At 48.6% G+C, this 16438-nt stretch overlaps 2 protein-coding genes across 2 annotated transcripts; one reads left to right on the top strand and one right to left on the bottom strand.

Annotated features, from left to right (window-relative positions):
• Nucleotides 1–2865: 2865 nt before the first annotated feature.
• PFICI_08384 (uncharacterized protein) lies at nt 2866–3705 on the bottom strand (the record flags this gene model as incomplete). The annotated part of the gene is made up of 1 exon (XM_007836965.1): nt 2866–3705. One exon carries the CDS (start codon nt 3703–3705, stop codon nt 2866–2868), a length of 840 nt encoding a protein of 279 aa, XP_007835156.1.
• An 8398-nt stretch (nt 3706–12103) lies between these two features.
• PFICI_08383 (uncharacterized protein) lies at nt 12104–16004 on the top strand (the record flags this gene model as incomplete). Its single annotated transcript, XM_007836964.1, has 4 exons — nt 12104–12778; nt 12865–14325; nt 14394–15050; nt 15243–16004. 4 exons carry the CDS (start codon nt 12104–12106, stop codon nt 16002–16004), a joined length of 3555 nt encoding a protein of 1184 aa, XP_007835155.1.
• Between the last annotated feature and the right edge of the window lie 434 nt (nt 16005–16438).

Genomic DNA, 16438 nt, shown 5'->3' with positions numbered 1-16438 from the left:
ATAAATCAAAATCGCCTGTAGGTCAATATCCACTCAGTGAAGGCTGTACCTAGTATAACGTACCCGTGGACATGGTTGGTGCTAATGTATGTGGGTAGGTACCCGCACTACCTACGTACAATTCGTCAGTCACAGTATCACAGTAGACCAGCAATCTGGAAGGCATCGGACCCGACACAATACAGTGATTACTTTGATATGATTACGTAGATCAGAGTCGAAACCAGAGGTGGACGATTTGACACTTTGACTAGCGCTTAGTGGTTTCTATTCTGATTCGTTTTCAGTCCAGTAAACCACTGTCCGGAACGTGTAATAAGCTGGGTGCATGTAGGTAGGTAGGTAGGTACTCATGAATGGGCTCGAACATTTATTTCATTTGGTTTCCTACCTTTTACCTAGGTACATTCCAAAGCAAAACAACCAACCTACGTCCTCCCCGCGGCCTCGGCCCCCTTGACCTGCTCGAGTTGGGCGCAACAGACAAAACCAGACACAACTTCGTAACGCGTCTGGTCCCATGGGATCGACATCCCGGCTCTTCCTTGAGATCCTCCTGCTGCAATGCTACAGCACAAGTGACAAAACTCTGCTCCTTTTCGCCTGTCTACTCTGATAGAGGCAAAGCCCGCGCAGTCCAACCCCCGGTGAAATGTGGGTAGTGCAGTGTATTGTAGTAGTATCGTAGCATTTTGGGGATTGGGAATGCATCGTAATAATAATAACAGATTCAAGAGCGATAAGGTGGACAGGCTACTGTGTAGGTAGGTACATTAGGTATGCATGTTTGTCCATGTGCAGATTCCACATTTTCCCTGGGGGGGTATTGCTAGTCGAGTCCTTCAGTGTTCGCTTGTTACTACCTGGCACTTATATCTGTACCAACAAGACTTTGTACATTAAGCAGTGCTCGTTGCTGCGCTTGAATACCTAGGTAGGTAGCAATCACAAAGATCCGGCGAGCCCACGCCGACGCTGGTTCAGGTAGCAGTAAATGAGTATGCGCAGCGCATCAGAACTGATGGGCAGACTAGGATTTCAAACTTGTTGCACATTGACCCCCCGAGTGGCTGCAGGCTTCTTCAAGGCTCAGAATCCTGTGGCTGGCACCGCACCGAGCGAGCTTCCCGTACTGCAAGGACCCTGCCAACGTCGTCGCATCGAAACCCGGCGTCTTCGCGTGCAAAGCTGGCTCATTTAAAAGACAAGCAGAGGGTATGTATGTAGCACGATAGTTTGTATATATCTATCAGTCAGTCGTACTAAGCCCTAAGGAGACCGCTGCATTCAATTTGGTTGTGTTCGCCATCAAGCAAACACGGCCAACCAACCGGAAACCGAGAGGCCGAAAACCCCCCACGCGCTAAATACGACGGACCATTTTTGGAGTCTGGAGTAGGTAGGTAGGGACATTAAAGTATTGAGTGATTGACTAATTGATCACTATTGCCATGTACATAGGTAAGCAGCCGTGGCAGCTCGCAGGCGTAGTTAGTGTAGAGTAAGCACGGTTTTGCCATGGCGAATGACAATTTTTGGGCTTCTTTGGTCAGATTCCAGCGGCAGGGTTGATTTCACCAAATGAAACAGAGATCGGCCCTCTCTGCAGGACTCAACCTTGCCCGTAAACGTGGCCATTGATCCCAGGGCAATGGATATATATGTACGTCGTCCCAAAAAAAAAAAAAAAAAAAAAAACTACCCTCGGGCCGTTACTGTGACCTGTCTTGTCGTGAGTGCAGTGTTCAAGGGATGGCTTGCGAGTCTTCTCCATTTTGTGCATCATGCCTAGTAAGTCAGTACGTTGTTAGTCTGATTGTCTTTGCGCCATAGCAGGTTCTGCCCTGGTAATCGATACCTACTGCCGATTGTCAAGGCCAATGATAACATACAATCGTCATGACAAATATCGTCCAACACCATACAACTGTGCCTCCCTCCCGCCACGAGCCAAGTTCTACTGGGGTTGAAACTCGGGAACAAAGACCTCATCAGGCCTGGCCATCAAAACATTTGTGATTTCATAGTTTGCGCATGTCAGTGCTCACAGAGATGACCATCCTTGTCGTGCAAGGGTAGTAGGTACCTACCTGTGCCGCGCCCATTCGAGCAACCATTGCGCTGATCGATCGATGCGCGCTCGCTTCCGTCATATTGCTATTGGTCGCCCAGCGCCCTTTTGGTCGAGGCAAAGCGAGGTTCCCGAGCCACCCTGTCACTGTGTGGGGTTCGCGGGATGCAGACTCATAATCTCTTGCCCTCGCCTCTACCCGTCTCCATGTGTGCTTGTGCTGATACCGGTAGCTCATTCAGGGCTTCAAGTCAATGGCACTCGGGATGGTCAGATTGTAGTGGTAGAGGACGACAGTTTATCAAGAAGTCTTCAGCCCAGCCATAAGGATCTGACTTGACATGTTTGACCTTCCGATCGTTACCTGAGGGTGCAATGGGTATGATCACCGCCTAGGCTCATGCAGTTTTGGAATACCAAATACAAAGCCTCATCTTATCAAAATGCCAAGAGGATCCTTTGTCTCGCTTAGAAACCCAGCTTGAAGTATTAGAAAGATCATCCGAGAAAGGAAACTTTTTCAACTATGTCCGTGAGAACATATCAAGTATGTACTGGTCCATTATCTAGGTATTAAAACAATTTAGGTAGAAAAGAATTATGTAGAGAAACCAGCTCTCTCTGATTCCATAGCAGCAGGCATGGATCAGTTCCAGCACACCTTTCAAACCTCTACTCCCGAGACCGCAACGCCACACATCCCGTTACATGTCAATAATAACAATAATATATAGCGCAGCAAGGTAGTCAAGGCGGAGTGGCGCGCCTGATTGCACCTTTGGTTCAGCTTGACTTCAGCTCCCGTCTCCCGGCCAGGCCGGCGACCCAATTGACCAAACTGTATTCCGTAGCCACTGGCCGAGCAAAGCCATCATTTGTTTCGTCTTCTCAAGAGCATCTTCTGTGGTCGATTCATCTCCGAGTAACGCTTCTGGGGTTCGAAGATCAAAGCCGTGCAGGACGTCGGGTACGAGCAACCACTTGATGCTGCTCCTCTCCCCGCTCGACCGCAGTGTGACGCGCTCAAAGGAGAACCTCTCGTCGTCGAGCTTCAAGGCTTTTCCATCCCCCGATCTAGGCCGGCCGACGGGCTCGTTCATGCTCGGTATCTGCCGCTCCGCAAGACGACATGCCATACGCCAGGAGTCGTGTGCCAAGCTGTCGAGCTCAGCTGCCACCAGGCACACGTGAGGTGGCAGGGCGTTGGCTGGAGCATAGAACGGAGCATACAGGGGATCTGTCATATCCGTCCCCTCTGGAGTATAGCTCCATTGAATTGGTGGTAGGGCCATATTCAGACTGTCTGCGCTTCCCGATCGCGCAATACTGAGCTCCTCCTTATAGGGACGTGTCTTGGCCTTGGCTGATGCGGCAATCCCAAGCTCCAGCAGTCCGCAGCTGCTGAACGCTGCTTGAAAGCCAACATGCTGTCGAATACTCTGCAATTGCACGACGGCAAATGCGAGTGTGGCGCCAGAGAAGGAACCTCCTATTGCAGTCCGTGTACGATCGATGGGCAGTGTCGGATCACTCATGATGGCGAGAATCACAGCTTCCAAATCATATATCGCGGCCGGGTACGGTGCTTGTGGTGTTTTTGAGTGATTCAACCCTATCACAATGAAGCTATGCATGTCTGCCATAAGCCGATTCCAGCGGTCGTCATCTGTTGCGCTACCCGTCGAAAACCCGCCGCCGTGTACGGTGAAGACTATCGGTAGGACTGTCCCGGATGAGGGATCATAGGTACTTGGCAGGAAGATGCTTCGCCTTGTTAGCAGGTGCAGTCCAATGTCGATTCATTTCGGGGTTTGACCGCGCTGGGTTGCAAATGTTTCTCATTGCTGTCGGTCTTTGCGAGAATATCACTCACCGTACGGGCAGATAAGATCGGATCTCATACTGCTTGACGAAAGTCGGACGGCTGATTGGTGGCCAGGTTGACCGGTATAGTTCTCCAATCGTAATCATGGTTGAGTGTTTGGTTATACTTGTACGTTGTAGTCCCTGATGCCATTGCCTCGAACGTGTTGCGCCAGTGCAGTATCACCACTGCTTGAACATGCTGGTGATATATATATTATATGCCGATCGAGTTGTAGTATGTCAACGTTTCCGAAGTGGTTACCCCAGCCTGTGGAGGGATGCAAGCTTCCGTTTCGGATCAGGTCGAGTGTCTATTCTAAGTGTCTCCATCACGAAGTCAGAAAGTGACGTTATTCCCAATATGCGTAGTATCCGCGCCCGCGACCCAGGGCAACACGGCCGTTGTCATTTTCTCGTGGGTCTGCAGAAAAAAAAAAGGGACAAGGACGAGTATGGGAATCCGTATTCATCGACTTCTCGTGTCGTAGTCAAGCCCCGGGCACGTTCTGGACGTATGTAAGCCAATGCGGAAGGTTGCCGCAGGGTATACGGTGGAGATGGCGACACTGATTGGCTCCTCGGGCTAGCCTGTCAGCTGAGCCTCGTATTGTGGTCTCAGAGGCCGCGGCGCCGCCCCAGCTGGCGATCGGGCCATGCTTTAAAGACGAGGCACGAGTGGAAATCGGAGAATTATTTCAAGATGCTAAGGCTCTATCACGATGTCGTGGGGAGAGTCGTCATTCCATCATGAATGAGGGAAGATTCGGGTGCGAGCCAACGAGCAGCCAGTATCGGGAAATGGGTGATTTTTGCCCACGCGGATTTCAATTATCACGATCTCCTGACGGCGCTCAACCTAGGTGACATTTTTTGAGCTTGGCGTCCTCGTTGTCGCTCTCAGGCGGGACTTTGTTACCATATCACTCGTTCTGTATATTTCAAAGCCCATTAAGCGCATTGGCGCGTATTCCTCATGGCAGTAACCGAGAGCGGCTCTCTACCAGATACGCTCCTTTCATTATGCATCCCGTCTCCGTGGCAGACGTCCACATAAGAGTGACGAATGCTATTCATTGCAATAGCCGCGATGATTCTCGGCAATGTACCATATTGCCTTCATCGCCGTAAAGGGACGAATCATCTATTCACTCTTGACTCTGCCTGTTTACCCATCAAGCGGTCACTTTACTCCACGGCAGATGGCGGTCCACCATCAAACTTCGTGGAGAATGAGTGTCGCGATTTCCGAGACTTTCTGATTCGATTGCTTTCTGCATCGTGATAGCATTAATATGACCTTGACTGCAGATCTTTTGACAATCTTCTCGACTTTCCACTTCTGTCCTATGTCTGCACCAATCTCTTGGTAGCCAGCCATCCTGTTGCTCAGCCTCTTTTGACTTTGACTCAACGTTACTCCATCAGTGCAGATCGCAAATCCAGTGAGATTCCGGAAAGGTTCGAGATAAGTTATCAAGTACGAAAAGCTCCTTTGTTCTAGGTTGCAATGGCGACAAGGTGGTGATAATTACAGTATAGAATGAGTGGGAGCAAACTTCATTTCAATGCTTGGTTTCTGGACGAGCGAGCTATTTTGTGGGAGATGTTGCGTGAAGCTGGCTGATTTGAATGACGAATAACACTAGCAAAGCGAACCAACAATCGATAATTATTGCATGTGATATGATGACACAGGGGGAAAGAACAAGAAGAAAAGAACTCAATAATAGATAGTAGGTGCTTGTCAAACTTGTCAGAGGCTACCAAGCTACCTACAGAAATCGGAACTTTTTATCCGTGCCACGCTAGTCGACGCGCCATAATCAAAATAACGCGTATACCACCCTTTGTTTTATTTTTTTTACTATGCACCATTACGATGGCTATTTTACGTTAATTCGGTACCGAATTATCGGGAAATCGTAGGCGTAACGGGGAATTTATATCGGATGCCCGTATATTTATAGCCGGTGCCGCTATAGCTAGTAAAAAGCATAGCGATTTCGCGGACGCGTTCGGCACCGTACGGCGCTAAACCATTATTAAAATAATCGGCCGTATATAAATAAAATAAATTAGGAAAATAGGTAATCGAAGGAAAGGGAAATATAAAATAATTTTCCGGGAAAAACGCTATTTAATTATTTTTGCCCGTAAATACCCGGAAGATACTTATTTTTAGCTTATTAGGAGGAGCACCTTTTTTATTTATATAAAAACTTATAAAAGGATTTTTTAACGCTATTATTTTAAAAATTAGAAAAAAGCTAAAAGGATCCTTTTTACGGAAAAAAACGCAGCGGCTAGGCTTGCTTTCGCACGAAAATATTTAAAACCGGCGGAGCTACGTAAGCTTTTCCGAGCCTTATTTTCGGATAAATATACGGTGTGTAATAAATCCGGGAAACTTAGCTAATAAATCTTCCGTTTAGCAAGCGAAAGGTTCCGTCCCGATTTCGTAAATATATAAAGTTATAAAAAGCCGAAAATCTCCGTAATAATTTAGGGAATAATATAGCAAAACCGTAAAAAAAAAAGAAGGTCCCCGATCGTATTTTGCTAAAAAAATCCGGATGCACCGCGCTAAAGAATAAGCTTAAAGTTATATATAAAGGTCCTCGAGGAAGGCCTGCTTCCGCTATATATATTTAGCGATTTTTTCGTTTAAAATAACGCTTTAATATATAAAAGTTACCGTACGATAAAATAGCTGTCCGACGAGGGGGTAAAGCTTATCGAATAGCCACTTTATAGCCCGGATTTTAATTTTATCGAATACGTATAATAAGAATTAAAAAAGCAAATCCGTAAATTAAAACCTGCTTTTTTAAAGCTTAAAAAAAATATTACCGACGAAGCATACGCGAGAAAATTAATTTAAAATGCGTAAAGGGAGATAAAAATAAACTTAATTAACACTTTAATTTAATTTATCCCAGACCGGCTACGTATAATTAAAAAAGCTAAAGGGTGGTATATAAAGTATTAGATAACGATTAAAATAAGCTTATTCCCAATTCCGTAAACCCCGTGGTGGCTGAGATATCGTAATTAAAAAGTGGTAATTGGAACTGAAAATTTATGCATTTTGGTCCGTGCACGCATATAAAGTTCCGGTCATTGTACCTAGGTAATTACTCTACCCGAGCACCCGCATTTACTAGCGCAAAAGCAAAGCCCCCTGTTCCTGTTTCTGATATCCATCAGAACCAGGAACGAGAATTTTGTTCCTGGGGTCGGCATAGACAATGAGAACCATAGACATCAGAGTCGAGACATGAGGCAGGGAGTAGTGCTCTATACTCCTTGACTACTGTGTGGTGACTGGGGAGCTGTTGGTCGGCCTTGTGGTTCCTGGATATCCTTGCTCATCAATACAGAATCACCCAATGACTGGACTCTTGCTGGAGTCGCTCCTCTGATCAGCGGAGCTCCACACAAGACCGTTTTTCTTCTTCTTCCTCTTTTCCTTCTTTTGGGAGGCAGCCGGCGGATGGAGAGTGAGTTTCAAGACCCTCACTTGCTGCAATCATCAATCTCGTCGATTGACCCATAGCCATGATGGGAAACTGAAACTCATGGACTCAAGCCGCAATTGCTGCAAGGTGAGCCATGCTTTCGGTACACTCATCGGGCTTCCGAGCTGTGGGTTATTACGAGAATGGAATGTAACGATCCCAATTGCCCAGCTCGTATTCCCCACGGGCGCGCTAAGGGCTAGGGAGTCACTGGCGGCAATAAACCATAACCGATACTACCAAGATACCCAGATCCATGGGAAACGGTATGGCAAGACTTTGCCGGATATGGCTTACTAATTTCCAAGAGACTGAAAGGCCAATCACAGCATCCGAGCTAATGGTGAAACAAGTTTAGAACTTGCGGCTGAGCGCTGGGTCCTTCTTCTCCCGTGCAAGTGACTAACATACGTGGGCCACTTTTAGCTGTCTAAGCCCATACATAGTACATACACTGCCAACCGTTTTCTGCTGATCTCTCCATGAACATGTCCGCTTTATACCTTCTCTTTCTTTTTTTGCTTTTGCCCCTTTGTCTTCTTTCTTTCGTGTCCCCGACTGTGACATGTATATGACTGATGATGGTCTATTTGGCTAATGCTTCGACTTCGTGGTTTAAACTAGGTTAGTTCTGTCTGCATCACTAATCAATTTTATCCTGCAACCACTCTGGACAAACGGGTCTTCTGGGAACATATTATTCATATGCCACTTTGAGCAGCAATAAACATGACAGAAAAGCCAAGTCTTGTCCGTCTTTGTCCTTTTTGTTCGGACTTGTTGGATTCCTACCCATAAGAAGTCACGTTGTTATGTGGCCGTTCAAATCTGCTTTGAGGACAATAAGCTCCTGCGATCTTAGGAGTCAAATCTCGGAATTTTTCAAACAATTCTCGTGACATTGCCGGGAAGTCCATGCGCCGCTCTTCTGGAGTTTGTTCATCCACGGACTCATACATCCTCAGCGGTGAAATAACCAGTACCTCTCACTACTCGCAAACACGGTTCTGTATGAGAACGGTGCTGGAATAGTGACATGATGCATCCACATAACGCATAAGACATGATATCAACCAACAGCATACAGGCCGCTTCCCTTTCTTTTTGATGCACTCTTCTCCTCCGCGCGTGGATGGATACAACACGCCCGCTTCTCCGAGATGTCATATTCTTTATTTACGCAGGCAGTGAATCCGACTTTTTCCCTGCCACAAGTAGCTGCTGGGCGATTAGCCGACGAGAGGCTAAGGGGGGGAAACACCATGGGTGGTGACTACCAGCAGTATAGTTTGTGTCATCCACGAGTTGTCCCAGACCGGAACACTCTAAGTATGGTAACATAAATAGACATTAATCACACGTCTGCCGAAGCACTGGTCACAGACAAATGAGCTATCCCAATGTCCAAGATGGTCAGACTATTTGTGCATTAAGATTGATTTACTTCTCGCAAATTTGCCTTCTGCCGACATGTTTGTGACGTACATTCCATTCCGATCGAGGCCAATTTCTTCGATCGTTTCTACCAATATACACTATCCGACCAGAGGAACGAGCTTAGTGACCTTGAGGCCGTGAAAGTCACGGGGTTTATGTAAAGAGAAGGAAAGGCGGCGTCCAAGTCTTGTCGTTACTTATACCAAACGGAGTATTGTGACCACAATCAACGACCAAGGATGAACATGAAATATGCCAGCAAAGTCCTAAGGGATTCATTGGTCGGGGAAACATATTCATCTTTTGAATACATGTGTGACTCATGACGAACTCTCACATAGAGGTTGGCCCATCGATATAACCGTACCGACACTCTTCCAAGTGTCTGCTTGGCGAGCAGAAGCAGATGGGACGGCCTTCGAGTAGGCGCCGACATCAACTGCCAAGCATGAATGGTTAGAGTGGTATTTCCTCCGATGTTTCCAAGTCTGGATACGTTAATATGAGCCGGCGAGTATATGGTGTCGCTTGGACCACTTATTGACTGTTTAATCCAAGTGCGTCGAGAGTGATGTAAGGCCAGGATATATGTAACTAATATTGAGAAAGAGAGATATATATAAAAAAAAGAGAGAGAATACTTTTGTTGTAATAGTTCGAGTTACATCCAATTGCGACATAATGGCTGACCGGGATCCTTCTGCCGATATTTTGATCTATCAGTCAGTCAGTCAGTAAGTCATCAGTCCTATTCAATGTTCTTTACATACCTTTTACCTTAGTACCTACATGGAAGACGGTACGCAATACTACATAACCTAGTTCAGTGGTGGTGGGGCTTATGCAGATCGCGTGAAGCGTCAAACATTTGGAGGCCCCGTCCTCACGTGGCTTGGTTGCTTGGCAGCGTTCTGTGCCGAGACGCTTGCCAGGAGCTCGCCAGGAAGCCAGAGCCAGAGGCCCCTTGGGCCTTGACTCTTTGAGCCCTTTGGCATGTCAGGGCTTGTCTCCATCATGGCCCCAGCATTGCTACTGAAGTCCGCCAATCGCAGGTGCCATCATCATGTTGCTGCTGCGATTTTTGCTTTTCTCGCCCCTATTCTTTCGTTGCCCTATCGCTGAAACAGCAAGCGGGTTCTCCCCTCTTGAACTACGTATCTCGGAGAATCTCATTGGAACTCGATGATAAAGTCTCCGAAACCGCTAGGAATAAAGATTTGCAGATCTGCCTTTACCTGTACTGTGTACCTAGGTACGTCTATGACTGTGTGTGTAGGTAGTAGTTTTGAACAGGCTTGACACGCCTACGTATGGCCCGCGCACTCTCCTACTTGGCCACTGTGGTTTTGATTCATTGTATGGAGTCGGCCAGTAGTAAAGTTATAGGACTGGTTGCGTACTCTGTACCTTCCTACTATAGATATTTATAGTAGGTGCAAAATGCTATAACATCCTTTCACATCAACTTGACTTATTAACGCGTCCAAATTCCAAGTTTTATGATCCAGCGGCGGCTCATGCACTCAGTGCTTATGACTTTTGACCAGGTACCATATAGAGAGCAAATCATATAAAGGAAGGAAATCCTAGCAGAGGCTGGCCGCCCTTTAGGTCGAGGACATACACTTTAGATTGGGTAATAAGTCCTAGTCTTGCCAGGCAGTCGTCGAGCGATGGGAAAGGAAGATACCGAATAAATTCAAGATTCTGTTGAAACTCTGAGGACCTACGAAAACGTGAGAAGAGCCAAACGTTACTGTGAGATGGAAGGCTTCATCATTACAAGCGTTGATACGGTACGTATGACAAGGTTGTTAATACAGGTATGTGCGTATTTCATATCTACACGTCAACCAAGCTGTTGGCAGCAGTTCCCAAGCTCGTCAAGGAAGCAATAGTCCTGGTCCTGTATTAAGGCACCAAGGGCGCGACCTACCCGGGCAAATCCTGTCATGGATCGATCAATCGGATTCTGTTGAAAAAAGAATGACCAAGCTGACCTACCCACGGCCTGTTGCCAACGAGCCACAACCTTTCCAGGTCAGCTCGCAGGTCCATGTCACTCAGCATCCGCTTCCTCCAACATCTCACTTAATGCATCCATGCATATTTACCTGCCTAGGTACTGAGAGGTAGCCATAGCCCTTCCTTTTTTTTCCTAATTTTTCCTTCCTTATTTGCTCTCTCTCTATCTCTCTTCTTTTTTCGGTATTGCCCTCTGGCTTTCTAGATGCGGAAAATAGTATTGAGATAAAAGCAAAGGAAATTCCAGCTTGAGGTACATTCAGGCCCTAGCGCGCCAGGCACCTTGTGGCAAAGCAATCACCATCCAAAACCATCTGATACAAATACAGCTACCTGGTAGGTGCCTATGCACCCTTGAGCTTAAACGAGGTAGGCCTATCTACAGTGTACCTACGCTATTTCCAATCATCACTACATATTCCCTCGGGCTCTATTTGCATCGCTTATTTATGCTCCGCTGGACGTTGTAAGCAGCGAATCACTCGCCCATTAGGTAAATTGGTGTGTGCTCTGGCAGCCATTTTGAAATCTACCTACTCAATCACAATCAGACGTGCAGGTACGTTTCATCAGACGCTGTTCCGTCCAATGCCTACCTACCTACTCCATCATCACGTTCGATTACTAGAAGGAGGCAGATAGGTGGCAGGAGAATTTCCATCTTGTGGCGGCGCCCTTCTCCGCAGCTCAGATCGCCCGGTCACTCGCTGGAGCCTACCACATGTGCCCAGTGCCCGGTCTGCCTTAATCTAGACCACTCTACATTAGGTACAGACTGCGGACCCTGACTGACTAAACCAACCCAGCCCCCCACCCGCGACGACCAAACGGCCGTCGACGATAGCTGTGTGCTCACACATTGCACACACACACACACACACACACACCCGTCTCAATCACCCTATCCATCATCCACGTATTCTCCGACCTGTCTCGATGCAGACCTTTTCCCACGCCTTGTAGAGTCCCGTCAGGCATATCGACCCTACAGCCTATTGACCCGTGCGACCTTTGGCCCCGGTCGCTGAACAAGGTCCGCGCCCACCCTGCATTGACCGAAGGATCAGGCGCCGATAGCAGCATTTTTGCATGCTGGATTTGCAAAGACCTCTGGACCGCTAAACACTTCTCGCATGTCCGGCCCATCGCGCTCTGAACTCAGGCGCAGACCAGAACACCCGTCAACATGTTCTGGAGATTCGGCGGTTACGCCAACATCTCGACCATTGACACAATCCTCGAGAAGCCAGACTTCTCTCTAGAGGATCTCCTAGACGAGAGCGATTTGATACAAGAGCTTAAGCAGCACAATACGAAGCTCATCGAGTACCTGCGCGAGGATAAGGTTCTGCAAAAGCTTCTCGAATATGTCGTCGCACCCAAGCTCGAACCTGTCGAGAACCCTGATGAGGACAAGGAGGGAGACGAAGATAAGAAGAAGGGCAAATTAGTTCTGCCCTTTGGCCGCCCGCGTGCCTCATCCGGCGCCACCACCGACGGTGAGCACGATGAAGACGAGGGCGAGAAGAAGCGCAACCGCTATGCCTACGTTGCCGCCGAGGTGCTGTCTTCAGATAACTGGAGCATCTATGAGGCACTCATGGAAAGCACTTCGTTGCTTCGCGACTTTTGGAATTTTCTGAAACTGCCTGCCCCTCTCGATCCTCTGCAAGCAAGCTACTTTACAAAGGTCAACGAGTCCTTGTTTGATAAGAAGACTGAGGAGATGCTCGACCTTCTCAAGTCGCTTGATAGGGCTATTCCAGATATGCTGCGCCATGTTGATTGTCCCATGATCATGGATCTACTGCTCAAAATCATCAGTCTCGAGAGAACCGATTCGGGCCAGGGTATAGTCGAGGTATGTCATGATCTCCAGGGCACAGATTGTGCGCCCCCCTCCAAGTACCGTCACCAGGCATTAACCAAAAAAACTATATTTTCTAGTGGTTGTATACTAAAGATGTGATGCCCACGTTGCTATCCTTCCTCGGACCTGAACACAGTTGGGCAACCCAGACTTCGGCTGGCGACTTCATGAAGGCTATCATTACCGTATCGGCCAACGCCTCACAGAATGAGCAAGCCTGCATCGGACCTAACGAGCTCACCCGTCAGCTCGTCTCGAAACCCTGTGTCGAGCAGCTGATCGGTTATATGCTCGGCGGTGGCAACCCCTTGACAGTGGGCGTTGGCATCATTATCGAGGTTATACGAAAAAACAACTCTGACTACGATCCGGATGTCGGCCCCGATAACAACGCGGCTCCCTCTTCTCGGGACCCCATCTACCTAGGAACGCTCCTCCGCCGCTTCGCCGATCGAGTCCCTGATTTCATGAATCTTATCATGAATACCAATGCACAGAAACAGCGTATTGCCTCAACCTTTGACGATGACATCGAACCCTTGGGTTTTGATCGCTTTAAAACCTGTGAGTTGATGGCCGAGTTGCTGCACTGCAGCAACATGGCTCTGCTTAACGAAGTTGGTTCGGAGCAGGTCATCGCTCTGCGCGACCAGGAAAGGCGGAGACTGCGAGCTGAGGGCAAGCTCGTGCCTATCCGCACCGAAGAGGCACAGTCCTCCGCCGAGGATCTGACCATGCGTGGTCGTCACTCCTCGCCAGATGACAGCCGACGTCTAGAGATCACCAATGCCTCTGACGACGACGGCTTTGAGGAGGTCACACCCTCCGGCGATATGACAGAGGACACATCCCACGAATTTGTCAAGGCCGAGGACGAAATGCCATCAGGACCCATCTCTTCATTCTTGGACAAGGATGATGATGATGATTTTGTCGATGAACCACTCAGCTCACCGAGACTGCACGTCCAGGACGCTAAGGTCAATGACTTGCCAGATATTGAGAATCCCGACATGGTTGTTGCGCCACTGTCCCCTAAGAAGGTTGCTGCCGAACCTGCCGCTGCTCAGGTCGGCCAGACCGAGAGTAATGAAACGACATCTTCGGAAGACTCTGCCACAGCAGCATTGGATATCGCGCCAGTTGGACAAGAGGGTGTGGAAGCTACAAGCATCAGTGCCCCTTCATCAGAGAACACCGCAGAGGTGGCCGCAGCAGAAAGCCAATTGGCCGGTGATAAGCTGCAGGCAGAGCTAGAGTCGACCATTTCTGATCTGACAGCGAGCAACAAGGTTGAAATTCCAACCAAAGGGCTCGAAGGCGACTCTGAATCTACCCACACAGTCACTGGCGCAAAACCAGGAGCTATTGAGTTGGAAGCGACACCTGCCACCGACTCCGGCGACGGCTCCATTGTGGTGGGACACGATGCTGAGCAACCTACTCAGCAGCGCCCTATCAATGAATCGACTGAGCCAGTTGTGGGTGACTATCTCAAGATGCAATTTGTCGAACATAAGGTTGTCCCGACGATATTGGTGAGTCGACGTCTAACCCCCAGCACTAATATCCTGCTAATACTTTATTCCTTTACCCTCTGCTCCAGTCGTTTTTCTTCAAGTACCCATGGAACAATTTCCTTCACAATGTAGTCTATGATATTGTGCAACAAGTCTTCAACGGCCCTATTGATCGCGGGTTCAACCCGACTCTAGCGATTTCTCTATTCGAGGCCGCCGATATTACGAATGCCATTATAGATGGACAAAACCGCAGCGAGGAGTCTCAAGCCAAGAACAAGACCCGCATGGGCTACATGGGTCATCTTACCCTTATTGCCGAGGAGGTAGTCAAGTTCACGGAGCGCAACCCTCCGGAGCTCTTGTCCGAGCTGGTGCTCGACCGAGTCATGAGTCAAGATTGGATCAATTATGTCGAAGGCGCATTAGCAGAGACGCGCGAGAGAGATAATGCCATTCTCGGCGGTGTCAGGCCCGAGGTTGCCATGAGTAATCGTGCGGCAATGGCCGGAAACAATCTTGGTATGGCCCTTGGACAGATCGGCCTTGGTAGTACCCAGGGTTCGAATGCTCTTTCTGAAGCAGGTCTTAATGGCGGAGCAGACGACAATGGAAGTGCGAGTAGCTACGGCGGCGCCTTCGCGATTGGCGGTGGCATTGCTGGATCAGGCTCGGACTTTGATCGCAACTCTAGCGACGAGGACGAAGATTCGGAAGAGAACGAAGAGGACGCAGTTCATGAGGTAAGTCTTTATTAGTCACTAGTTCATCGTCCCAACCTTCGCGGGTACGTGCCCCTCCCCCTTATATTGTTTAATTATTCTTGCGTGCTACCAGGTGGAATGACTCTTGCTTGTCCGCGTGGCGGCTACTTGTTGCTTGTGGCTGTTTTGAAAGCCTACATGTGTTTTGGCCAATGGTCTGACAGCCAATAGTTCCGCTCCTATACGGGCTCTTTGAACGATCAATCGTCCCTGGATCCACCCTCAATCCCGCCTCCCCCGCCGCCCCCGCCGCCGTTGAATGTTCCGCCGTCTCGCGCCCGTTTGCAATTGGCGGCCCGCCTAGCTATGCACCAGAAGAATAGTGCGGGTGCTTCTGCTCAGTCTGCTCATATCGAGGGTGGCGACGATGAGGACGAAGATGGTGATTTGCAACTCACAAGAGAGCCTGACAGCATTCTACGGAATCCATTTGAGGACGATGCCGAAGATGTTGACGACGATAGCGATGATGGTCTAGGTGGAGACGAGAACTCGGCCTGGAACTCTCATGGACGCGGTAGCTGGTGGCGAAGTGCGCTCTCGCGGAACCGGCAAGAAAAGTTTGGCGATGGGCGTGACGATTCTGACTCGGACAATGACGACCAAGGCGACGAAGAAGACGAGGAATTCGGCGATTTTGCCATGCCTGAAGAAGAAGCCCACAATGAGAAGAGCAATGTCATTGTGAAACCCCTGCCGGTTCATCCTCCCAATCAGAACCAGAAAAGTTCAGCTTTCACAAGTCTATGGCCGTTCAGTAGTCAAGGTTTCGGATCCAAGGACAAAGAAAAGGAGAAATCAAAAGAGGGGGACTCTGAGAAACCGGAGCACGAGGAGATCAGCAGTGATGATGGGGGAAAGATTAAAAGCACCCATGAGGCCAAGGCACGGTCGAGTATCGAGGACCCTGACGATGAGGAGGTTGTCGTCTAGGACACTTGTTCTATTTGATGTTTCCCCGACCTAGTGATACGTGGCGGGGAGGGTTTGAGGCATTTTCAGCCTCGTTACCATTTGACTTGTTTGCACGAAGAATGTCTGGCAGGACAGGGATAGAGAGATTCGCTGCTGAGCATGAAATGATATGGAGGAAATACCGCGTCTAGAAAGACGTTGCTTCTTGGTATGGCGCGGAGGTCGCAGGCACCGTTATGGGATTTATGTATAATAAATGTGTTTCTAGGATTGCCGCCCAAGGCGGTTGTACTGCGTGTATAGTACTCGGAAGGTCTGTCTTGATGAAGCTGTTGTTTCTTTGCGACTTTGTTATCGTGACCGCATACGTGATTTGAATCTGTGAGTTGCTAGCAAACATGAATGGGTTCCGAGGTGCCACTTTTGATCGCATATTATGACCTTGAGGCAAG

Source organism: Pestalotiopsis fici (genome assembly GCF_000516985.1).
Source record: "Pestalotiopsis fici W106-1 unplaced genomic scaffold PFICI_Scf_5, whole genome shotgun sequence".
In the NCBI taxonomy this organism is placed as follows: domain Eukaryota; kingdom Fungi; phylum Ascomycota; class Sordariomycetes; order Amphisphaeriales; family Sporocadaceae; genus Pestalotiopsis; species Pestalotiopsis fici.
The sequence above is the reverse complement of the archived record's forward strand: the minus strand, read 5'-3'. Positions and strand labels throughout refer to the sequence as shown.